Source organism: Seriola lalandi, unplaced genomic scaffold, assembly GCF_002814215.2.
Source record: "Seriola lalandi dorsalis isolate HSWRI2012SDOR001 ecotype SW California unplaced genomic scaffold, Sedor1 jcf7180002054264, whole genome shotgun sequence".
In the NCBI taxonomy this organism is placed as follows: Eukaryota; Metazoa; Chordata; class Actinopteri; order Carangiformes; family Carangidae; genus Seriola; species Seriola lalandi.
The window spans coordinates 239,721-266,355 of NW_019524817.1; the positions used below are offsets into that span (position 1 = coordinate 239,721).

Genomic DNA, 26,635 nt, shown 5'->3' on the forward strand with positions numbered 1-26,635 from the left:
TCGTTTCCTTCTCTTCTATTTTTAAGAGAAATAATACTTATACAACTTCTACCAGCAGAATTTCTATATTGAAAATTCATAAATCAGTTATGTAAATGTTGAAATGATGACCGGCTATAGTCTGATATAGTCTACAGTGCAAACTTCAACCTGAAGGTGCCCATTGTAAATAACCAAAAGTTATGTTTACTCACAGAAACTCATTGTATGTATCCTTGAACTCTAACAGACATTTGCAAAGTGTTTTAAATTTACATCCATGTGTGCTAGCTTGCACCGTGCCTTTACTGCTGCGTTGCAGTATATGTTTGTGTTTTTTTCTGCAGGATATTTAAGTAATGCTATAAAAATGTACTTCAAGTTCAAATTGGCCTAATTTTGAGTCAGACTCGCCTGATTAGTGAACTGAAATGAATAAAAATGTTTCTTTAAGGCAAATCAACTTTAATAAACTCCTGCTACACGAATGACTTGCTCAGAAATCACACTTCATTTATTTTAGTGTCATTACAGCTTCCAGCGAGGATACAGAAAGTAGGTTATCGCTTGTTACCATGTGCAAGACTGTGCTCGGGGGCCTGCCGGCCACTGGCGCATCAGAAGATTGCTTATTTGCACGCAGAGTTAGATTATTGAGTATTTGTAACCCCACACTTCATTAATTGTGGTTGTGTGTGTCTCTCTGTGTGTGTGTGTGTGAGTGTAAGAAGGAGACTAATTTACATTCAGACAGTGTTGGTTAAAATAACAGGCTGTTGTAGAGTCACTGAGGCATGGTGGTTGTAAAACCACAGACTCTCAGATTTAACATGTTCGCAGACACGAGCACGTTACACACACACAGTTATACACACACAGACAGCGTGATTATGTTTCTCTGTTTGTGCTGTAACTGGTGGAAAAGCTCACGTGCCAGAGGGCTTATTTATCGTGAGCAGGAAGTGTGTCTGCTACCACCTGGCTGGTGAGATCATCATGTTTCATAACTACACAGCAGCTTTGAATGGCTTATGTTAGTGTCTGCCTCAGTGGACAGATATACACAGTCAGACAGATGAATATGCATGCACAAGCAGATGCCTACACACACACACACACACACACACACACACACACACACACAGCCACAGAACATGTATCTAACAGTACAGCACTGCAGATATAAAATCTCCTGCGCCTTCTTCTGATTAATTTAAAATTCTGGGCCTTTTGTCTTCTACTCTCTCTACTTTATTTTTAGATCCTCTTCTTTCTCACCCTCCTCTTCTTTCTGTCTGTGCATCTCACTCCTGGAGGAGTGAAGAAGAAAAGAGGAGGAGGACGAGTTAACAATCAAGATAAAAGGTCTTTAGAATACAGAACAATTGAAGTGCAGCTCAAAATGATGAATGCTAACTAATGTTAACCAGCTGACGTTGTATCACCTCGAACTTTGTCATGCATTATACCACACCATACTGTACCACAGGTGATGTCACATTACTTTTGTAAGTTTGTTTTTGTTTTTAAATAACGACGATTAGATTCAATTTAAATACAATTGGCAATTATGTCGCACAGTCCAGACACGAGATTTACAAAACAATGGGCCGGCAACATTCAAACATGACTTTTGGATTTCAATGGTTTCTGTAGTGTTTGTCAAGACAAAGATGTGTCTTTGTAGAGACACTAGCAGAGAAAGATATGACTACTTTAGTGGGAAGAGATTTGTTGATTGTCCTTGAAGCTTTTGTTGCTCAACTTTGCTTTCTTGCCAGTGATGTTGTTTCCCAGATGCTTCTGTCTGTCAGCTTTGTTGTTATTAGCATGACACACACGCCAGAAAGAAGTGCTCTGGTGCTTGTGCAACATGTCTTCAGTGTGTTTGATGAGTGGATTACATAAGATTGTTTATGGTGTACAGATATATTTGTATTTGCTGCACAGGGTTATGTACAAACTTGTATTTATTTGTTGTGCATATTAATTCACTAAGTCATGATTCCCCACAGGGACGTGTAACTGCATCACAATCACAAAGCTCTCCAGCGTTTTAATGTCACCTCTGTCAACAAACTGTGAAATGGAAAGATGGTGTCGAATGTTGCCAGTTAGCTACAAATACCCAGAGTGCTGTGTCTGTAACGGACACGTGAACAGAGCCAGAGCACAACAAGGACGTTTTGATCCCTCTGAGTCTCATCCATTGTTGATCTCTGGCTCTGGGTGTTGGAGGGTAAACAGCTTAGGGGATGAACTGGCATCATGGAAAGCTAGGAATGTGTGAGAGGAGAGGGATAGCAGTGACACACACGACACTGCGCTGAGTTACAGTATCTCCGGGCTCAGCCTCAGTTCTGGCTCTGACCTGAAACACAGACCGGATGTAATTGAAAGTCACACTTGGCCTTACATCATAAGGTATCTCAAATGCATCCTGTGTGACCACTTGTAGCCAGATTCGGCTTCCTCTCTCATATTACATTTGATCAGTGGGGAAACTTAACTGCCGCTAAGCCGGAGCAAGTCTTACTGCTATAGCTGGTCGTTAACTGGTACCACCTCAGATACTGTCCCCTTCATTAGGGTTTGGCACAATTTAGCATTCACACTACTTTATATACTGTACGTGTGTTCCTCAACTACCTTCCCTGACTGTAATAAATGGATCCCATTGCACTTAAGGTGCGTTTATACCTCTACCTGTAGTTGCGTACCCTTGTGATTAGATTACCCAAGATGCATTTTAGTGCAAGGTGTGAACACGGTGCAAAAGCCTTTTCGATCCTGGGTGGTTGGTTTGAGACACAGTTCCATGAGTTTGAAGGCTTATCAGGTGCCTGCACAGAGGTTTCCAGTATTAATGAGGAAGAATTTTTACTGCTTTTGTAAGTTATCACAGCAGCACTAGTTTTATCCTTTGTTGCACCTGTTCTGTAGTCAACAGTAGAAGTATGGTATTCACAATATCAAGTAATGTACCAGGAGTGCACGCACATATTTGATGCAACTCTGCACCACTTGGCCGCTGAAGAAGTAATTTTTTGTTATAATAATAGTTGTTATCACCTAGTCTTAAAACTTCAAGCTTAAGCTCTTCCTTTATCCCTGGTTCTCTTCCTGCACTAGCCCTCAGCTGTCAACCTCTGTCCTGCTTTAAGTCATTGGACCTACCGTCTGATTTGCCCCTGACGCAACTCTTCCCCAAGAATCAGCTTCTCATCAAACATCTCTTGCTTGACTATGAAAATATTTGAGGCACAATTTCCATGTTTCTCATTTGCATAATAAGTGGCCATGCAATGAATCCTGTTGTAGCACAGCACAATTCAAGAGGCAGTGTGTCACATTGACTGCCCCACATTTGGTTTCAATTACAAAGTTGACCTAAACAGTATTTAAATAAGGGCTTCACAGCGCGACCCACAAACCGATTTAAACTCTCGGCCCCTTGTGAACAAACTTTTAAACCAGATTTACTGTAACTGTACGAGCCAGTTCTCTCCTCAACGCCTCATCTCAGTGTTCAGAAACACATTGAAACAAAAATGTTTAGATGATCTAAGTTTCTCCAGGTTTGCCAGCAAATGTTTTTCCAGCTTGAAAGAAAGAAAAAAAAAAAATCCAGGAAACCAAAAACATGGAAAACTCAGACAACCAGGTGCTGGTGTGGGTGTGGTCTGTGGGTTTCATCATTTTGCATAATCATCCATGGGGAACACTGCCTGTATCCAGTATACTGGGAAGCTAGCACTCTCCCTCGCGTCCTGTAATACCCCTGTAGAAACATACGACCAGGATGAGTTCCAGTCCTCAGGTCGGCCACATCCTCCGGCCCTGGCCCTTCTCCCGACTTCCAGCTCTTGCGTCTGTCCCCAGGCTCCAACCCCAGTTCTCGCCCTCTCCCCCAGTGCACTCTTGACCAGTGTGACCACAGCAGATGGAGAGTAAAGAAAACTGTGTCACCACCCGCCATGACTCGCTTAATCGCCCCTCCCCTTTTTCTCTTTCTCTCTCTTACTCTCTCTCTTTCTATCCTCCCACTCTCTTCTTCCCTCACTCCCAGGATGTGGAGCATCAAACATTGATTTGTCTTTATTTTTAGAGCAGCTGTGAGCATGCGTGCGTACGTGTACAGTATTTTGTTTGTGTGTATCTGAGTACCAGACGCTCATGCACGCTGGGTCGTGGGCAGTTTGATTGTGTTTGGGTGCATCCCTGTGTGTGTGTGTGTGTGTGTGTGTGTGTGTGTGTGTGTGTGTGTGTGTGTGTGTGTGTGTGCGAATGTGTCAGGGCTCCTTTTTCCAAGTTAATCCCTTAAGAAGAGGTGTGGTTCTCTCTCTCTCTCTCTCTCTCTCTCTCTCTCTCTCTCTCTCTCGCTCTGCATTCACTCTCCTCTCTCTCCGTCCCTCACTCTGAAACGCAATATCATCACATGCTCTCTCGCTCCTCTCCTCTCCTCCTCTCATCTTTTTTCTTGTACTGTTGTTATTGCTGTGGCCACTAGTCTGAGGGAGTTCTTTCTCTCAGCTTGTCATCTCTGCATCTCCTCTCATCTGCTGTCGCGTCCTGTGTGAGATGAGTTCTTGTGGCGAGATGGGGGAGGCCATCGAACTCAGGTGAGTCAAACACAGAGTAGCAGGTGTGAACTTTGTGTTTGTGTGTGGCATCCAGCAAACATAAAAATATTCACTTTCAGGGTATTTTTGCATACACTTTTTCTTCTTTTATAGCGGTTTGTGTGTGTGATTGTGCACCTGGGTGTATTTTGGTTTCAAACTGGGTCGACTGTTACCGTAGCAATCAGCCCCTTGGGCTGTTTTTGTCTTCTTCTGTCCATCAAGTTGACCCTGTTTCAACAAGGCGGACATGTGCGAGCTCTATGGAGGTCAACAGAAGATCTGTAGTTTTCATGGTAGTGATAACTATGTGGTTTTTTGCTGTTGTTGTTACGTTATTGGCTATGGTGATATTTTCAGTCACTGCCAAACTGATAATAGGTCTAGTCTAGCCTGTGTGCACAGGGCTCATAGCGGCTAATAGCCTTAGCAGATGCATTAGCCCCCATGCCCATATGGAAGAGATTAAACCTGCTAAATTGATACAAACGCCCAACATTTTTTTCTTGCATAGTGTGAGTGCCTGCACATGTTTTTGTGTGCACATATCAGGGTGTTCATATGTGCATTCGTGAACACCTGCGATGCAGTCTTTTGAAAAGATGAACGTCTCCAAGCCTTGTCAGGCTGAAGGAACGGACCGCTTTGCTTAAATTCCCTCCCGACTTAAACTCTTCCTCTCTCTCTCTCTTTCTGACTGTCTTTCTCTCTGCCCTCATGATTAGGTAATTGAGAAGGACAGCTCTCATGTGTTTTGGAAAATAGAAAAAAAGATCAAAGTGAAGGGACGACAGAGACCTGTGTAATAAGTGAAATGAGCACAAATGAAGAAAAGCGAGACGGAGACTCAACAGGAGGCAGAAGATGAGAGGAGTGGTGTGAAATTGAAAGTTGAGTTTCAAAAGGGAAGCGTGAAAAATGGGATGAGGGACAGAGTGTGTATAAAGTATGAGCAAAAAGTCACGGTAATGTCGATTCATCGTGGAGAAAATATGAATTTCCTCCCTTTTTTCAGCAGAAGAAGCAGGAGATAAAAATAGACTGAAGATTTTAACACGTTCTAAATGAGAAGAGAAGGAGTTTGAAAGGTGAGGAAAGAGGAAATGTGAAAAATGTCAATGTTTCACAAATGCAGCAGTTTTCAGTCGACACAGAACCTCTTCAAAACCAAGAGACCAAGGTTTAATTCAGCTTCTTTCGACTGTGAGAGATCAGCGCTTATGAATGCTGGGTCACTTCTTCCCTTACGTAAAATCTGCAAGCTCAAGGGTGGGGTTGACAAGACATTGAGAAATTACAGCGGCAACAATAGCTCCTTCAGCTCGGGAACATTTGAGTGAAGTCACATTGTATTTAAAGTCATGCAAAGTTTTTGTCTTTGAGTTCCCGAAAAGTTAACTCGTTGTGTTCCACATTTGTTGTGATTATGCCTGTAAATAATTGATGAATATAGAACAATGCTGGAATACACCCAGGTTATTCTACATCTATTTTTCTGGTGTGTGAGTTTCATGTCTGTCCCTAGAGATGAAAGTGTGCCGCACACTTTGCTGTCATATCAGTAATGTGGTACAGATGATAAGCTGGCCTGTGGCACTGGTCTAGACTGATAGGTGGGACTACAAAGTGGGAACATAGCACGACCAATATGATACTGGAGCATATCGACTAGACTGCTCCACTTCACGCCTGGCTGCATTGTGTTTAGATTAGCCTCCCCACACACAAACACACACACACACACACACACACACACACACACACTCACACTTTTCCTGTCACAGTTACAGACACACACTGGCATGGACATGCATTGATACAGAAGCAATATACTCATATGAATGCACACACACACAATCACAAACACACATAGAGCTAGCGTGGTCTGTACCCTCTTTGCCTGCTGTTCCAAGGGCAGAGGGGGATTTGGATATTGTTGTGTTAATCTTTTGTGTCTTGGAACCCATTCAGACACACACACACACACACACACACACACAAGCGCATATACACACACAGGTATGAACACATTTAAGACCTTTGTGCACAAATACAACCATGCATCGCAACGTATACACTGCAGGACACAAACACCTTCGCTTACAAAAAGAGAGACGAAGAAAGTGACCCTGCATGAACACAGACACACACACACACACACACACACACACACACACACACACACACACACACACACACACAATCTTCTCCCGGCTTAACTTGGGTGGGTGGGAATTGAAACAGCAGCAGGAGGGGCAGTGACACAGCATCATGATAAGCCTGGAGGAAGAGGATAATAGGTGTGGGAGCTGTGTGTGTGTGCGTGTGTGTGTGTGTGTCTTCTGGTGTTGAGTTGACAGTGCATGTGTGTGAATGTGTGTGTGAGTCCACCAGCACACATGTGCCTCCCAGGCTTCACACACTCTCTCTCTCTCTCTCTTTCTTTCTCTCTCTCTCTGCAAAGCTAACACGATGTAAATTGCAGTTTCCCAGCTACATCCCATTTGCAGAAAAGACTGGGAAGCAGATCATTTTAATTGCAGGATGTTTTCCCAGCTCTGGCAGACTGACCCTCTCATTCAGCCACCAGACCAACGGCATCGATTGTTCCTCTACATTTTTTCCTCTACTCCTCCCCGTGTTTTATCATTGCTTCAAATTCAGTGGAAATGAATGCTTGTATTCAGTTTAGCCAATCTCACGGTTATTTGCTGTGAGTACAGCATGAATTGCATCTACTGTGTGGAAACATATGCATGTTTTTTTATGTCTGCTAGTATGTTTGAGTGCGATAATGTGTGTGTATAAGTGCCGGTAAATCTCATTCGGCTGTAGTCAAACCGTGACAGAACGGACTCTGGAAACCTGTGCTGCTTCCTGGATCTATCCATCTCCATAGTGATGACATTTAATTTCATTCCAAGTACCTTCCTTAGAGTTTAAACTGTGCAAGTTATCTCGTCCTAAGCTTTAGTATTTGACTGCAAAGTGTCAACATTATCTTTTATGTCTCTTTCTGTCTTAGTTTGCTTTATATTATATTTTAATTTGCTTAAGAATGGACTTAAATTGTCTGGTAAAAGAGAAAAAAAGTTGTGCTACAGGATGGTCAAACTAATTTCAAGCCTTTGACACATTCATCATCATTCCAGCTGGTGATAAAATAAACACTGTCGACTGCTGAGAAGCAGCTACATCACTAAAAATCTAACATGACAAGAAACATAAGGAGATGCTGATCAGGCAGCTTTTGAGCAAACCCCAGGTTATCCAGGTAAACTGGATTTATGCTTGGTGTGCAAGCAGCTGTAGAAACCTACAGTGTCAGATTTAATTTGTAGTTCCCTCTGAAATATCTCTACCAGCATCAGAAACGTGTAGGAGAAAACACAGGCAGCCAATGCTGTCCAGTCACAGTTCTTGCGCTCCTCATGTTGTAACTCCATGGCCGCTGTAGCTGACGTATAACCTTCTAATGCAGAAGCATAAATGAAGCGTAGAAATGATTTTGAAGTTTAATGAAACCTTAAAAAGGAGCTATATGTAAGTTTTGCTATTGCTACATAGCCAGTGTTAGCATTAACCGCTGTTCACTGTCTGTGTCTCTATCACCTCTTTTCTTCTGAAGTTAGCACGCTAACCAGATAGCAACGGCCCGTCTCATCACTTTCCGAGAGCGGCTCACTGTTGACAGTGAGGACGTATTATAATCTCTTGTCTTGTAAACGCAACGGTGACCGAAGCGCTTGTCAGGTGACTATCACCCCCACCTGGTCCCGGAAAGGAACCACATTCAGCGGCAGAGAAAACTTGCAAAAAGCCCCTTTAAGTATCTTTAAACTGTTAAAATGAAAAACTGTTAAAAGAGACAAAGTTTTAAGCCTTGAACACTTTCTCGCAAAGAAAATGGTTGTGTGACTTTGATGTAGTATTCATCCCTCCCTCAGATATGAACCACATTAAGAGGAACGAATAATTCACTCATCAGCGGTTGTGGCATAATAACTCCAAATCCATGCACTCAAGTGAGTGTTTAAAAATAAAAATCCTCTAATGCATATGGGCTAGAACGTCGTATAAATGCACCAATGCATCTTTAAAAATGTTTTTTTGATGATGACATTCCTTCCCCTCCAAGAGCATTAGTGCAGAGCTCAAGTTTTTGAACATACTGTATCCTGCATGTGGTGCTCATGCAGTATTAAATTCTATCTCCTCCGTCTGTGAACGTGAGTCACTTAGTTGCTGCAGACAAGTTTTGATTTAAGAACAAAGTGTTGGTGACAGAACTGATCCTGGATATGCAGGTTGAGTCACCACCCATCCATGTGATCATCGTCACCATGACATCTGTCTCACGCTGCATTCACCTTTCAATGTGATAATGCACTGAATTCCCAGATGCCTTGCAGCCTGAGTCACAGAGTTCAGTTCAGTCTCGTTATGCAAGATGACCACCACCAGCCTGCCCACACACACACACACACACACACACACACACACACACACACACACACACACACGCTGACTAATTATATTAGAACGGCTTCTGTAATGCTTCACCCTGCCCAGAAACCCCCCCTGAAAGATCATATTGCATTAGCGGGTCAGAGGAAGGACAGGAACGTGTTTGTGGGTCTACCAGTCAATGTCAAGCTAATTGGCATCCGTTAAGCATGTTGACATTCTGACACACTGTGCGTGCACACACACACACACACACACACACACACACACACACACAAACACTCTCTCTTCTCTCCTCAAATTCATCTGACTTATTCTCCTTAGACACAGAGAAGCCATAGTTCATAGACTGCAGTGACAAATACAACATAATCAATTTGACCTACATGGTGGGCTGGACGGAGTAAATGTCAATAAAATAAACTATTACTCATGGATGTAAGTTGCCAAATGAAAACATTATCAGTCTGTTACAGGAAATGGTTCAGTACAGTTAGAATTAAATTCATAAAGGAAAAAAATTTTAGTCGATAAAGAAATAATTGGAAAAAAGAACATTAATGTAAGTAGAATATCATTTTTATTATGGTTCTTTCAGCTCACTATGCACAATGCATTTCTGTGCATCCTCACCTCAGTTAAATACATTTCTATCACGTTAACAGCTTTCTTGCTGAATCAAATGTACCGTGAAATGACTTTGCGGTGTCATTTCCTAACATAAAAATCTAAATAAACGAAGTTTCATGGTACTGCTTTATGCAGGTTATTGAATAATTTGTTGGCAATAAAGTTAGAGTGCGAGTGTATCTCTCTCTACGTAGACATCCCTTGCTTTTTCTTTTAGAAGATATTAGATATTAACCCTACAGGAAACACCCTGGGGGAATATAAATGCAAGGAAGTAGAACTTGTTCCATAAATAATGTATTTTACAGTATGGAAAACCATCGGAGGACATAGCACTGCACTGTGTTATATGGTGTTATGAGTCGTATTGAACAGTTCTACAGCATGACGAGCGCTGTATAAAAACCCCTATGGATTGTGGATCGGTCCTGAATTTCAATGATAGAGAGATATATGAACCCTGTCCATCTCTCACACACACACACACACACACACACACTCACACACTCACACTCCCACTCCTAATCTTGACAGAAAGAGCCATTACTGATGCAGTATGGTTCGTTTTTATCTCCTCACAGAAAAGTAGTCTTCATAAGCCTCCTACACGTTGCACTGTATTCAGCGCTCCACCGATCTGTATGTGCTGTTGCTAGAGAGGCTTAGGTTTTTTTTTTTTTTTTTTTGCTCACTGTAGCTGCAGCACCCAAGGGCATTTATGTTTCACATGAGCTCAGATTAGACAGCATGAGTGCATATTGCTGTTTGTTTGTTTAAGCTTTAATGTTCCCTCTGCTTCTGGGAATCACTTATTGATATTGTGATTGAATGATTTGTGCGATTGTGCTGTTTTCCAGTGATTATATTGGTGTGGAAATTTTCAGCTCAGCAGCTCTCTGACTTGGATGTCTGGCTGTATGAAAGTTGTGTTTCAGAACACACACACACACACACACACACACACATACACTCCTTGTATTTCCTATGATTGAAACAGGATTCAGATAGCTGAAAACCAAAGCTATGTTTTTTTTCACTTGTCTTTTAGGGGCAGGTCCAAAATCTATTAATTTAAGAATAAGCACCAAGTCAAGTCTCTAATCCTGTAGGGCAGGTCCCGGTCAAGTCATGTGTTTAAGTCAAGTCATGATAAAGGTGTTTCACATATCTGAATGCTAATATTCTAAAATTGCAGTTGTTAATTTAGTTGTTAATTTTTTATTAGCTGAATAATTATTTAGCTAATAATAAATGATCATGTGCTGCATGGTGGGGCTTGTCTGTCTGCTGGCCAAAAGCTTGAAACTAGCGGAAGCTACTGTGGCCTCATGCTGCTAGCCTGAATCACAGACTGGGCTACAGGGGTCTGGAAATCTCACTCCTGTCTAACTCCACACTTGCAGATTTTTTTTCTTCTTCAAACTTCAGTCTACAGCTGAAACCGACAGCGACTCGAGTAACATCACTTGAGGACATTTATCAGATTTTGCACAGCTTCCTCTGGAGCCACAGGAGGCTTTTTCTCTCCAGGACCTGCAAACAGTTCCCCGCATTTTAAGTCCAAGTCTCAAGTCTATGGCTCAAACAATTGATATCAATCTTTTCACTTAACTGCCAATAAGAAAGCAAAGAAACGTTTTCCAAAAAAATTTGAGGTGAGATTTCAGCGATGTAGCAACTTGACGACGGCCTCATACTGGATACTGAATTGTGCATTTGTGTTATTGTGTGTCTGAAAATCTGTGTATGGTAGCAACGGTTGATTTGTGTGCTTCAGTCTGTCTGTCTAATACAAACTCTGTCGCTCTCTCTGTCTGTCGCTCTCTCACATGCATTCATACACACTCCTGCACAGCCTCACAAACCACTGCAATGAATAAGGCCATCCTGTCCTGGGTCAGCCTTCAGTCTAAACAAAAGTGCCCTGGTTTATTGCCGCTACGTCAAGCTCCTTTATTTTTTTAATCACGCACACACAAACACAGAGCACCTGTCGCTTTTTGTGTGTGTGTGTGTGTGTGTGTGTGTGTGTGTGTGTATTAGTGTGTGTGAGAGAGGAAGAGAGACACAGAGAGTTTTGATGACAGTAAGTGTCAGCATCCCTATCGGGGTCACTCAGTGTCAGTTAAAGTCTGCAGGGCCCAGAAACTGGGTCAGTTTTCTGTGTGTGTGTGTGTGTGTGTGTGTGTGTGTGTGTGTGTGTGTGTGTGTGTATATGTGTGTGTGTGTGTGTGTGTGTGTGTGTGTGTGTGTGTGTGTGTGTGTGTGTATATGTGTGTGTGTCAGCGTAATGTACCTGTGTCTTATGTGTTTCTAAATTAATTCTATGGGCTCATATTAGCCCATAGATGAGTTGCCTCTGAAGTGACATTTCATGCTGGTTGTAAAACCGTTTGTGTGTGTTTACTTGCGCGTTGTGCGTGCACATACTTTTGTATATTATTTTTTTTGTGGCTAGACGAGATGGAGGATTAAGAGTATTAAGCCCCTTGCTGATACCAACCGAAGCAGGTAAATAAAAATCCCATTATAAAGTCTGAACTGTAGACCTTGTTATTAGATGCCTCAACACAGCCTGCAGTCCACCATTAAACTGTGTCAGCCACAGTTTTATATCTGAAGGTGGACTTTAAATGCCCCCGGAAAAAAAACAATATCAGTTGAAGTGTTCGCGTTATTTTGAAAATTTGAACTGTTTTATCTTGCCGTCACTCAGCCCTTATCCTTTGGCACTACCGTACGAGCACGTACAACACACTGTGTTACGCCACAGATAAGCTGTTCGAGCCAGAAGGAGCGAAGCATAGGTGCGCTTGTGCGTAGGAATATGGTGGTTCAGCGGTTGAGAAAATGTCCTTCCAGAGGAAAGGGCAGGATAAAGCGGTGAAAATATTCCAAATATAGTGTACACTTCAACAGATGTGGCTAAAACAGGTTTTTGCAGATGGCCCCGTCCCCAGCAGTAGATCGCTCAGCTCCTGTGCCGTACTCCCGGCTGCTTCACTAAACTAAACCGGTCTCTATATCTGTAGTAATACTGAACTTTGAAGCTATAACTTTTGCTCAGAGTCACACTGAAGAGCTTCAGCAAAACACATCAGCCTGTCAGTGGTTCAGCCAATAAGACTCAAGCTGAATTCAGCTGAACTGAGGGGCAAAGAGAGGGAGGTACATTGTGTCCATACAAAGTGGTCGGGTCAGTGATGACTAAGCCAAAACAATCCCCTGCTGCTGCTGCAACACACACACACACACACACACACGCACACACACACACACACACACACAAACTTACTCATGCTCCACCTCTTGCTGTCCCCTCCTCGTCTCTCCGGAGCTTCACAGATATATGGCTTACCGTAATGCGAGGTGGCAATGACTCATTGTGTGTGTGTTTGCATTGCCTGTGTGTGTGTGTGTGTGTGTGTGTGTGTGTGTGTGTGTTGCAGCAGAGGATTGTCTAGACAAGTGTGTGTGTGTGTGTGTGTGTGTGTGTGTGTGTGTGTGTGGCAACATCAGCCCATTCTCTCCCACACTCCTCCTCTGTCTCCCTCCTTGTATGAGGTGTGTTTTCGAGCATCTGGTTGAGGAGAAGTGTGAGGGAGGAGTGTGTCCTATTTTGCCAAAACCTCTGAGCCGCTGTTGAACACAGAACATCTGGATCAGGGAGGAACACTGTGTGAGTGTGTGTGAAAGGGAGGGAGAGTGCCAAACATATCAATCAGACTCACATCTGGCTCGCACAAACCGCAGCTGGACACACATGAGTTCATGCAGTCTTAACACAGATTATATGGAGTGAATACATAATGACATTTTAATTTTCTAACACTTTGAATACAAGCTAATAACCTAATATTAATGATATAGAACAAACGCACTCACACCAGTTTGTTAATGACAATTGCCCCAACCTAGTAACAGTTAAAACTTAACAAGCTCAAGCGAAATGTTCACATTTTTCCCCCACATTTTATTAGTCTCTACGCGTAGGCGAACTTTTCATGCTAAATTCACCGCTGTGAAACCCATTTCCTCACATTCACATCGGCAGAGCTGCAGACATTTAGCTTCGGGCCTGTTTTTGCATCCCTCGTCTCATCAGTTGGACGAGAGCAGAGAAGAGATGTGGTGTATAAACACTAGTGAAGAGGAAGAATAGGGCTGGACCGGGGGAAGGAAGCGGCGATGAAGGGAGGTCACCTTGGGTGAACAGCGACATAACATCATATGATCGTAAGTCGTCTCTCCTGCCATCCCCTCTGCAACAATACATTCCAGATGGCTGCTAAGTCAAACACTGGCTGGGGAACAACTATGTGTTTTTTGGCACCGGGCCTCCTGTTTGTGTAGTCTACCCTGAAGTACTTATGCGTTTTGCGTGGGTTTATGACGAGAGATTTCATTTGTGCAGTTGATTTATAGATTTATTTTGATGTTTTGCATCTTCGCCTGTCGACCAGCCCGTCGCCTTTCTCTCTTGTCTTTTTTCCTTCATGCAGATGGTTCTTGTTGTATGGGGTGAGGTCACAGCTATGCAAGGCCTTTGCATGTTGCATGCTGGGTAATATCTCCACCCTAATGTGTCTCTGCAGACTCCATCAAAGAACATTTACTACCAGATTTCAGTTCATTTCACACTGTGCTGCGAGAGTTGTTTTCACTTGTGTTTTCACTGCAGTCTGGTTTGGATCATATTTTTATGTCCTGTCGGCGTGATACATGTGGGTTTCATGTCGTCTGTGTAATTGCGCTTAGAAACACTGTTGTGTGCACAAAAACTCAAAACAGCAAATAAGAGACACTCTTTTCACAGGTTCCCACCCACATTTTCTGCACAAATGCATTCTCATAAAGAAAAGTCTTTGTTTTTTTACTAATTAATCCATAAAAGGAACAGTTAAACCTTTTTGAGAAACCAGTAAAATTAACAAAATCCATCACGTCTAAACCTGCTACTCCAGAGATCTGTGATCAACACTGTATTTTTCTTGTGTTGTCGGTACAAAAACACTAAAGAAAAATTAAATGTACCATTTTTACAAGGAGTAAAGCCACCAGACTAATTCTAACTTCCTCCAGTAGCAACTGCTCAGCACTAAAAAATAGTACAGTGCATAATCCAACATAAAATAGTGAAATGTCCTGTTTATACTTTTCAACAAATAAGTGTCAGTGTGACTGTAGGTGGATTGTTTTGTTTTGTTGTTGTTTTTAGTTTTGTTGTTTGTAGATCTCTTTTAGCTCTTCCTCCCTGTTTATGCTAAGCTAAGTGAACCAGCTGCTGGCTGTACCTTCATGTTTCACCTCACTCTCCCAAAATGTCAAACCTTTTGTTATAAGATTCAGAGTTTATATTAAAATCTCACGTATTTTTCCTGTTGTTAGCTGATTAATTCATTACTCTGCTTAAACTGGCTTTTGCCCATCACCTGTTTTATCTCATTCATTTAAAACCTTTGGAAACTTTGATGTTGCCACTCGAGTTAAAGTGGGAGTTGGACTCCGAACCAAAGTTAATGACTTCATTAGCAAAACTGTTTAAGTTTAATATATGGTAGTAATTATAATAGGAACATTTAGCACAAATGCCCTTTTGTAAGATAAAGTTGTGGTGAATATGTTTCATAAATGTTTTAACTTTGGTTACGTAGATAAAGTTGCTTTTCAGGTCTTTGGATCAACAGTTCAAAGTTGCAAATATTAAAGCAAAGAGGAATATTTTTTATCCCTATAACATGACTAAATAAATACCTGTGAATCTGTGAAGTGCTGGGGTGCTTGGTTGACATTTCTTTAATAGCCAAAGTATTTACAACTATATACATATATATATATATATATATATATATATATAATTTTTTATTTATTTTTTCGGGACACATTTCAGTGTGTGACCTCTCCTTTTTCTTTTCTCTTGCTTCCGGTTTTATCTGTATTATTACCAGTTTGTTTTCCCCCCACATCCACATTTCCGATTTATTACACGACTTTAAGAACGGGATCATTTGGTGGGTTGAGACATTCATTTTCTCACCTCGTTTCTTCATTCCTCCACTTCTTCCAGTGATTTTTCTCTTGCATCTTTTCAGTGTCTTTCCCCTGTGGCCTGGTATTAGATGCCAGTCGTATTCGCTCACTCCTCCTCCTCACCCGCTGTCCCAAACCATATGAGGGCAGTTACAGAGCATCTTGTATTCCCTAACCGGCACCTCCTTTCCCCCACCCTGTCCCCATAACTCCCCCCTCCACCACCTCGTTGGGTATTACGCACAAGCCTGCTTTCACCCCTATGCACACACACACACACACACACACACACACACACACACACACACACACACGTTCATCACACCTGCCTCAGCAGTACTTGTGCCAGCCAGGTGCCAGTCATTTGGCGCTTTGCCCAGAAATGACTGGCAAAAGCCTCGACATGTGTGCAAATCTAGCTGCAGAGGGGCTTGGATATATTTGTGTGTGTGTGTGTGTGTGTGTGTGTGTGTGTGTGTGTGTGTGTGTGCCTTCTCTTGGCAGAGGACACATGCGTCACATGCCAGGATTGAGTAAGGCCACTCGAGCTGCTGCATTTGAATTCTCCGCGTTACACACACATCTGAGCGTGTGTGTGAGATGCACAAGAACGTCTAATTGCACACGCTTCCGGACACCAGCCTTTGCCACCAATTACCAGCAACACAGCTGTGATTATGAGAAGTGATGAGGCTGTGTGTGTATAAATATATTAGCATTTAAACACCGACCTGTGTGTAGAAGAGCAGAGAGAAGATTTCTTCTTCAGGATACAGTACGCTGTTGTTCATACTGTGTGGAGATGACATGTCTTCAGTGTAATATTTGTGCGCTTTCGCGCCCGCCTAAAGCCAGGATGCTGAGTTATGGAGAAACCAGACGGTAAGAGAATAACACAAATGTAGTCTTTAGTCAGATTTACCCAAGAGAAATGGAAGAATAAAAGCAGAGAGGGAACATTTTACATAAATATTTCTTTGATCCCTCCACAGTTTTTATTTAATTTCTTAACAGTTTGCACTGATGCTGTATTTAAAAGACTTTTGCACTGGCTCTGATGTGTGTCTGGTCCCTGGTGTGTCTAGTGGTTGGATTTAATATTGTGGATATAGGAAGTGAAGCTTGCCGGTGCCTTTCTCATCAGATCAAAGTGCCTTAAATATAAAGAACATGACCAGAGAGAAAATGGCTGAGTTTGCACAGAGACTGAGGGAAACAGGAGTAAGAGGGGCCTTAAAGTCAGATTCAAAGTTTTTGAAGTATAGGTAATATGGAGCTGGGTGTGCAGTTAATTCAGTCTTGTTAAGCAGCGAGGAGAGATGTTTTTATTGTACTCCACATCTTCTGTTGAGGGTGGATGTGACTTTGGAGGAATGAAAACAGTAATTATCATTTTTAAGCAGGTCATGTTTTGATGGCGTCATGTTTCATTATGCTGGGAAATTAACATCGCTAAACAGGCCAGCGGGCTGAATGGTCTAATTAAGCAGCAGAGAGCGAGGACTGTGGGTATTCAGAGGACTGGAGTGTGTGTGCGTGTGTGTGTGTGTGTGTGTGTGTGTGTGTGTGTGTGTGTGTGCTGATCAGTATTCACTCAGCATTCCTGATGTTTCTTGGAGAGATGAAAGCAAGCTCTGTGCTTTGTCTTCATTAATGTTCACGTTCTACCTGTGTGATTTGTGCACTCTGTGTCTGAATGGAGAATCAATGGAGCATCATGGCAGGAAGTGTTTATGACACTCACGCTCCGACTGCCTTGTTAGGGATGATTACTGCATAATGAGCTTGAGCTGATCAATGAAATCGACCCCGCTTCGCTCATAATCCTGCATGAAACACATGACGACAGTTACAGTTTCTGGACAAACCTCTCAAGTGATATTTCTTTAAATTAGAGGTTTATTAATGAGTATTACTGTTAAATTGAGAGTTATTTGATGGCGATGAAGCATTTAATTGAATTGAAGACTCAAAATCAGCCTTTGAGAATTGAATGGAGAATTAAAGCGGTGTCGTTGTCTGTGTCTGCAGTACCAGGGAGCACGTGACCCCGGAGATGAACAAGCTTCGTCAGAGCCTGAGGAGGAAGAAGCCCACCTACGTGCCAGAGGCCAGCAGGCCGCATCAGTGGCAGGCCGACGAGGAGGCTGTACGCAAGGGCAAATGTAACTTCCCGGTTCGGGTGAGTTTTAAAAAACCCGGTCCGGTACTGATCCATTCAACATACTGTATAAAAAAAAATATTTAGATATAAACTCACAACATATGTCCAATATAACCATGATAAATTGTAGAAATGAGTGTATGACATGTTGACTAGAGTTTGGGTGAGGAGCTGAAGCGTGCTCTGTTTACCTCGACTAAATAAATCAGAGGGCAAATGAAAGTTTCCCGGTTTGGAAACTAGACCACGGCAACATTCACCACAGCTCACGTCAGCTCCAGTATCAGGACGCTCACCAGCAACAGGTGCACTGGATCCTCATTTATTCAGCAGCTTATCCTCGAACATCACAGGAGCAGAGCAGAAGCAGCTTGTGTACAAGGCCGTTAAGATGCTGATGCTCTATTTACAACTCATACATGTAGGTTTGTTGTACAGCATCAATGTAACATTCAAAAACTTTCTTTTATCTCTTTGGAGTTATTTTCTGGGATTAGTTTTACCTGTATGTTAATAGTGTTTGGTATATTGTGTTCTTCTTGAAGGAATACATAGTTAAGCATTTCTCTTTTCCTGGTAGCCTTGTTTGCCAGACGAGCTGTTTCCAATCTTTATGCTAAGCTACATTAACTGGTTTCTGACTGTATCTTCATATTTAGCGCACAGACATTAGAGTGATATGAATCATCAGAGAGCAAACACAAGTATTTCTTCAATACAGTTTCTTACAAAACACACACGAGAAAGCGAGTTTGATTTTGGAGTTTTTATTGGGCTGCGATAAAGATATTAGCATTTTAACGTCCATCTTGACATTAGCATACTGCACCTACAAACTCCGAATCAACATGGATTAGAAAAATTGATGGAATATATTAAACATGTTTGGTGAACGAGTTTGGTGTGTTTTATTCATAATAGGGATAAACTGCAAGCAAGTTTATGGTTAACAAGAAAACAAGACTTTTTTTTTTTTCGGCAACATGGGAACCGAAGCTCATGCTGCTGATATCCTCGTGCCAAATAAAAGAAAATATCTTGATATTATTAGGGCTGAAGATTATTAAATCCTCATAGGAACCATGTGGTATTTTGCCTTTGAGCAAAGCACAAACTCATATTTTAGCTCTCAGCTGAATGCCACACATGCAATAAATACAGAAGAGCACATTATTAATGGCCCAATTTCCTGATAATAATCCTGGGCCTTGTCTCGTGTATGTCGCTGAGAGCCGAAGAGATTTGTTGACGGGATGGGGGGACAGCGGCAACAAGAGATGGAGGGCAGAGACGGAGGGATGACAACGAGGGGTAGTTATAGATTACGGAGACCACAGGAAATGACAGGGTGAGGGATGAGGGCACACAGGGAGGGGGGGGGGCACGGAGATACTGTGAGATATGAAATGAGAAAGTGAAAGATGTGGAACTGGATGAGAGAGGCGAACAGAGACTGGATGGTGGAAATGGAAGAAAAAGAAAAGGAAAGAAATAAAGATGTGAGTGGAGGAAAAGGCGGCAGCAGGCTAATGGAGAAATGGTCCTGACGGTAATGCTTCAGAGTCAACGATGAGATGGGCAGCGAAGTGAAGCTCGGAGCTTTACAGTAAGAGATGGTAGCATTAAAAAACAAAAACCTCTCAGTGTTTTTATTGTTGCCATCTTTCCTCTGTGTTTCCCTGTTCGCCTCTTCTTTCTCACTTCTCTGTGTTTTTCCCTCCAAATGTATTCATGAGCCATGAACTATTAATGCCTCTTCAAGAGCTTCTGAACTGTACCAGAGGAAAAGAAAACTGTTGTGAGCTCAATACTGAGAGAGAAGTTGACTTGCTAAGTGGTTGAAAGTCTGGGGGGAAAATACAAAGTTTACTATGCGAAGCAAACAGATACAAAGTTTACCAAAGTGTCCTCAGTAGATCATTGGTTGATTGAACAATTGATTATCGATGAAATATCTAAATCACAGAAGGCATTTTTTGATGATAAAGGTAAAATGTATCACAACGCACCATAAATGAAGCATTGTGGCGCTACACATCATATTCTCCACACGTAAAGGAACATGCTTGTTTGGCACAATCGACCACAACGTCGGCTACAACGGGTGTTTTAATCCAGGAACAAAACTCAGAGCTCTCCTTACAAACTCCGAAAAACTCATCTTCCTCTTTCCTCGTCACTTGGCTTCTGACTCCGGCAGAGCGGAGCTGCGGGAGCCTTAATTGTGTCCCTGCGGGCTCTCCGTACACCGCCGAGCAGAACACTGGAGAGACAACAGGACGGGATGTGAGGCTATAAATGACTCCAATCCTCTTCTCTCTCTCTCTCTCTCCTGTCCTCATTATCAGCGGCAACATGCGACTGTAAATCCAGTATCGCTGCTAATTAGCTGCTCTCCTGTCAATTTCATAGCCCTCGTAGTAAAACTGAGAGGGGCTAATGAGGCTTTGGTTTCCTCGATGTCACATTGTCTCCTTCTTTTGTTTTTACATAGTTTTGAGTTCTGTTTAACTGACACGGAGGTTAGATGAGGATTACTGCTAAAACATTAAAATGGTGAAATAAAAGCCGTCAACATCTGTTTGGTTGTGGGTTTTAATATTTACTTCCTTTTCTCTGCAGTACCTGGGCTTGGTGGAGGTGGAGGAGTCGAGAGGGATGCATGTGTGCGAGGAGGCGGTGAAGAAGCTAAAAGTTGTAAGTATCCCACACACACACACATAAACACACACACACACACACACACACACACACACACTCACACACACCTCCCCTGCTACAGTGCTGGAGATTCATTTTGTTATGAGGAGGCTGTTACAAATACTCACCCCAAGGATCTATATACGAACTTTGCTGGAGCTTGTTATAGACCCAGCTGCGCGAAGCTCGTGCACCAAAGTATCGACCAAAGGAATACACACACACACACACACACACACACACACACACACACACACACACACGCTCAATACTCTTTGCAGTAACCTTCTCCCGTCTTATTATTTTTTCTTCTTCACCACTTTAATCTCTCACACGGCCGTCCTGGTGGGTCTTAGTCCATATCTGTCTGTCTGTCTCCTCCTCCCTCCCCTCGTTCTCCACTGGACCTACAACTGAAATGAGACGTGGGCTCACATACACACACATGTAAACACACACTGACACAATATATAGTTTGCCCCCTTGGGAAGCCGGACTGGGACAGGGAGCGTGTGAACAGAGTGACACAGACAGGCCGGTGTCGGTGTCACGCACCCAGCAGTGAAGAAAATAGGTATCTATGTCACTTTGTCCAGTTTGCACATCTGCAGCTCTGCCACTGCTGCTCTGGCTGTAACTCGGATCCATCTGAACTGTTACATGAAAACCAGAGTAGTTCATTCTCAACCTGATTCCCCAAGTAGGAATGTAACTTTATATATGACAGAGATCCTGTTAAAATGATCTGAATCTAAGTTTAAGGCGTACAGGAGAAATGTTTCGTGTTTTCTTTCGTTTTGCTTGATCAACTTTATTTCTTTCAGTCTTCCATCTTTATCAGCATCTTTCCTCAGCCGCACCTTCTCCTCTCTGCAGCTGCTCGCGCTCAAAACTTTCTAGACTGAAGTTTTCTTCTTTTTTTCTTTTGATTCCCCTGGTCCACCTTCTCATTAAGCTTTTCTCTCCCTCTTCTTTTCTTCTTGTAGTTTCTTCACCTCTGTTCTCACTCCCTCTCTCTTCCCCCTCAATGGGATTATGCAAAAAAACTGAGGCTTCTTATCACTTCACCGTGGGTTTCAAAGCCATTTCCTGCAGCGCTCCGGCTCTCTCTTTCCCTTATTCACACACTCACTCATATGCAGACTCATGCACACACATGCTTCCACACTCACATGGACTTGCTGCTTTTTCAGCCCCTGTATTTTTAGCATGGCCCATGCTGAGTGTGTTATTAGCTCTGTCTGGTGCCCTCCTCTGGAGAAATGATCCTCGGTGCCAGCTGGCACTGTTTTTTTTGTTTTTTTTACTCTGTCCATCGCTCCTCCAATACCTCACTTGCTGTAAGGATTTAATGATTACTTTACTCAACCACAGATTAAAAAAAAGTGTCTTTTCGTGCTTAAAACGTGTTGATTGCACCTCTGCGAGAATTTGCTTAGGAACATGTGATGAAATGGACATTTACTATGCAATGCAAGTTAGAAATGATTCACTTTCTTTACTTTTCTTTCTTCCCAGAGTGGCAAAAAGACAGTCAAGGCAGTGTTGTGGGTTTCAGCTGATGGACTCAGGGTGGTGGATGACAAAACTAAGGTGAGAAAACACATTTTTTTGTGCTTGTGTCGTCTCTGTGTCCTTGCTCCCGTCCTGCCCTCCGTCTTCCCTCTCTGTCTGCCTCATCACTCACTTGGCTACAAGGCCAAGGAGGGCTGTCTTACAGTCATACACAGAGCGCAGCACACAGGTATTTTATCTATGTCTGCAGCCTCAGCCTCTGAAGATAAATGATTAGAAAAAAAGAGTAAAACACAGAGTTCGCTGGTCAGAAAATGACAGAAATGTCTCATCAAGCCGTCTGAGGCTCTTGGCTTGTCTCTCTAACATGTATCCATCTTCACAACGTTTTCTCTCTGTCCTTTATATTCTCATCCTCAGACCACAAATAAAAGTCTCATTCTGTCCCAGTTCCACTGTCATCATGCCCTCTAGCCAGCGTGTGCATGTGTTAGTGTGTGTGTGTGTGTGTGTGTGTGTGTGTTTGTGTGTGTGTGTGTGTGTGTGTGTGTGTGTGTGTGTAGTTTCCGAGCTGACATATGTGACTCATGGTTGCTTGCTGAAGGTGCTCAGTGGGGGAGGGAAGATCAAGTAAACACAGACATGCACACATGCACTTGAGAGTGTCTGGCGGCGAGGGAGGACTCCTACAGAGCGAGTGCTGCTAGCTGTGGCTCTATTGAAAGCAGAGCAGAATAAAGAGCAGCACAGAAAAGAAGAGAGAGAGAAAGAGAGAGAGAGAGAGAGAGAGAGAGAGCGAGCCTCTCCCTCACTCGTTCCTTTTTTTTGTTGAGGGGCCACACAGATTTAAGTCTCGAGTAGGAACCAATGGTTTTGGGGCTGAGAGCCACAAACAGGGGAAGTCAGAGAGGATTGAGAGACGGACTCACACGTTGTTGGTTTTGGTGTTTTCATGGGAGTCGGTGAATAATAAAACCAACCTTCAGGTGAAACTCTCCCAATATCAGAAAAGACGAGGTTCTCACCTTCTTTTTTTATCCTCCCTTACGTTCTTGTCTAAATCATATTAAGCATTTCTCACTGTTTCTATAATGCTCAGGTGCATTTTATTAAGAAAAAGAAAAAACATTGGAGGGATTTTTTTAAGCGAGATTCACACATGGCTCAGGAGTTATAGAGCGATTCGTCCACTAATCGCAAGGTCGTTAGTTCGATTTGCAGCTCCTCCTTATCAGCAAGATACTGAGGGCTATATGTGTAGGGAAAGGAGCTGTATGAATGTGTGTGTGAATGTTATTTTAGTACAGTCTATTACCTGAAAAAAAGTATGTGAATGTTGCCGCATTTTTTGCTCAAGCACACACTTAATTTATTCGTAACTTTTCCACTTCAAACAAGTAAAAACATCTTTGTTATATTCCAGAAATCCTATCAACATTTTCCCTCAACATTTCTAATTCAGTAGATCATGGTCAGAGCTGCTATAATTAATATTGTTAAGTAAACGATGGATGAAAGGGTAGAGATGAACCCACAGAGAATCCCCCCCCCCCCCCCCCCCCCCCCCAGATCTACAGGGAGTTTTAACCTCTGTATAGTTTTGGTTTTACAGCCTGATGCTTTAATGTTTTGACTCTTTCACCGCTCTCATCAGCGCTGTTTCCAGACGCACTCAGACAGACAAAGTTAGCAATAGAGCATTTGGCAGAAAAATATATTTTTTTCTCAACAGTTGGTCAAGATCAAAGCCATAGCTAAAGGAGAGTGAATAACCCTAACTCTGCAAATGAATGCTAATGTTGCTAAGATGTTAGCCTCCGGCCTTCATCTGTGAATCAGCAAAGGTGCCCTCCATGGCACCCACACATCCATTATTCAAGGCCTTCCCTACCGTCTGTGAATGTACAGTATACGTGGGTTTATGTGTGTGTGTGTGTGTGTGTGTGTGTGTGTGTGTGTGTGTGTGTGTGTGTGTGTGAGCATTAGAGACATGACCTTCATGATGCATCAATAGAAGGAAACAATAAAGTCTGTTTCTGTTCAGCTGTTTTTCTGCGCTTCAAGGCAGACAGGCTTCTCTGCATAGATGCATCACCATGAGTCATTGTACTCTTCCTTTCAGTGATGTAAGGACATGATCTGAGTCACTTTTGCCCACACACACACAGACACACACACACAGACACACACACACACACACACACACACACACACACATACATGAACACATACATTTTATTGCTGTAGATTTCATCAGAAACAAACCTCACATGAGCATAAATGATTATAAATCACACCAATACATTACAGTATCATGTATTTCTAGTAACACAGAGCAACTTACTGTACTCGAAGAAGCACACACACATGCACACACACACACACACACACACACACACACACACACACACACACACACACACACACACTGCTCTCTGCTCAGCCTTTCACCTCGGTACCAGCATCCCCCTTCAATCACTAATTGGCCCACAATGAATGGACTGTTATTCTTCCACCTCTTTCTCCTCACATCCCTCCTTCTTTTCTCCTCCTTTCCCGTCCTCGTCCTCCCTCTTCCTTTCTTCTCGTTCTCCCCTCTCTTTGTTTTCGCCGACACTGGAGGAGAGGAAGGAAGTGCATGGACGAGTGTGTGAACCCTCTTTCTCTTTCTTCCCTTTCTCCCCCCTCTCAGCGCTTGTTTTCCTTCTCTCTCTGTTGTTGGTGAGTCAAAGAGGTGAGCTGGGGGGGCCCCTTAATGTACGAAGAGAAAGAGAAGGGCCCCTCTTAGTTTCCTCTATAGTGTCTATAGACACTGAGACAACCTGAATAACCCCTTTTATCGAGGGAAGGGCAAGTAGTGGAAACATCCCAGAGGTGAAAAGAGGCTTCAGTGTCATTAGTCTGCAGTCACTTTCTTTTTATGTCATTGCTGGAAGTGTAAATAGGTTGGAGTGAGGAGGGTTTCATGGGGCTGAAAGCAGAGTGTCAAGTGTTGGATCAGCCCACAAGCTGGTGTGCTGAGTATTGAAGCCATATTCCCTGTCTGTCATCGGTCATCAAGGCCGTTGCCGCAGAGACACAATCGTGTCGAATGTGATTTGACACGATCTACAGCACCTGTGGAAACAGATCGATTGACTCCGTTGCGAGCTGTTCAATCTGATTCTCTCTGACTTCTCTGTGTCTTTTCCCTCTCTCAGGACCTCATTGTGGACCAGACCATAGAGAAGGTTTCATTCTGCGCTCCGGATCGTAACTATGACAAGGCCTTCTCCTACATCTGCCGAGACGGGACCACCAGACGGTGGATGTGCCACTGCTTCATGGCTCTCAAAGACTCGGTGAGAGGACAGTTAACCGTCCATTAACGCTGCAGGGACAGTCAGGACGCCATGTCCGGGCTAGACTCTGTTCCACTAGCTCCTGTAGATTAAAGCAATCTCTTATTCAGCATTTAGATTTCAGTTACTGGTGTTTACATTTGCATCCATCAGTTGTTTTTAGAGGTTGAAACCTTTATAAATTCTGCAAAGTTATACAAAAAAATAATTGGTTACCAAACACAAAACTACAGATTCCATGATAAATTATCAGTAAAACAGTTCTCTAATAAAACCATTGCCTAGTTGTGATCTCTGCTGTCTGAAAGCTTCCTCACCATTTGGTCCTCTCTGCACTGAAACATCTGAAGCTGCAGTCTCATGACGTTTATTCACAGTTGACCAGGATTTATGGGAAATGGTGTTCATAAAATGAAGCTAAAACAGGAATATATGACATCATTCTGTAATAAAATCAATGTTCTGAACAAATGGAGTGAACCTCAAATCACATTGTTGAGGAAGGCTCTGTAGTTTTAGTTATTTATGTTCGTACAAATGTCACTGGGGTTTTGAAAGAAGTTTTCTAACTCTTGGAACAGAACCTGGACGTTGTGGTTTCACTTTGGCTCTCTGTTACTTTTTTTTCCAGATGTCCAAATTTCCATCTCTTATCTTGGACACTTTTTAAAACCAACAAATTTTCTTGTCATGTAAGATGTTGAAAATTGTGTTTGTTTCAAATAAGTGCAGAATTGACAGGTGGTGATTAAAAGAATTTATAACCAGCACTAATATTGATAATCAATTAATCATTTAAGTAATTTATCAAGTCCTTAGGTTTCCATTGTTTAAGCTTCTGAAATGTGAGGAATTCTTTTTCATTTTCCTTAGTTTTACATCATTATGAAGTTTATACTTTTACGTTTCAGACTGGAGGAAGAAGAGACGAGGCATCATCTCGTTCTCGTCTTGATGGGCATTTTCACTAATCCGTTAATAGAAATAGATAGATGATCACTAATGAAAATAATCATTAGCTTCAGCTGTATTTAAAGTGTTGAACCCACGCTAACATACGGTGCAATATGCCATGCATGTATGGTTTAGGCACATGAACCCATTGTGTAGCACTAACATCTCAAGTACAGTTGTGTTTACCGATTCGTTGCTGTGCTTTGTTTTTGAATCTTCCACTCTAGCTGCTA

The 26,635-nt window shown here is 42.5% G+C and overlaps 1 protein-coding gene across 4 annotated transcripts in view; it reads left to right on the forward strand.

The window, feature by feature from the left end:
- Positions 1-26,635, forward strand: part of numbl (NUMB like endocytic adaptor protein) — a 56,701-nt gene that overhangs the window by 22,094 nt on the left and 7,972 nt on the right. The window contains exons 1-5 of one of the 4 annotated variants that reach the window (XM_023405179.2): positions 4,306-4,601; positions 17,760-17,910; positions 20,515-20,589; positions 22,111-22,185; positions 25,308-25,448. In XM_023405179.2, the coding sequence (XP_023260947.1) occupies positions 4,561-4,601; positions 17,760-17,910; positions 20,515-20,589; positions 22,111-22,185; positions 25,308-25,448 (483 nt within the window). In that variant the 5' untranslated portion in view covers positions 4,306-4,560. Of the gene's footprint in view, positions 1-4,305; positions 4,602-13,761; positions 13,935-17,759; positions 17,911-20,514; positions 20,590-22,110; positions 22,186-25,307; positions 25,449-26,635 lie in introns of those variants that run through there. The other 3 variants (XM_087173677.1, XM_087173678.1, XM_023405180.2) reach the window with 3 other exon arrangements.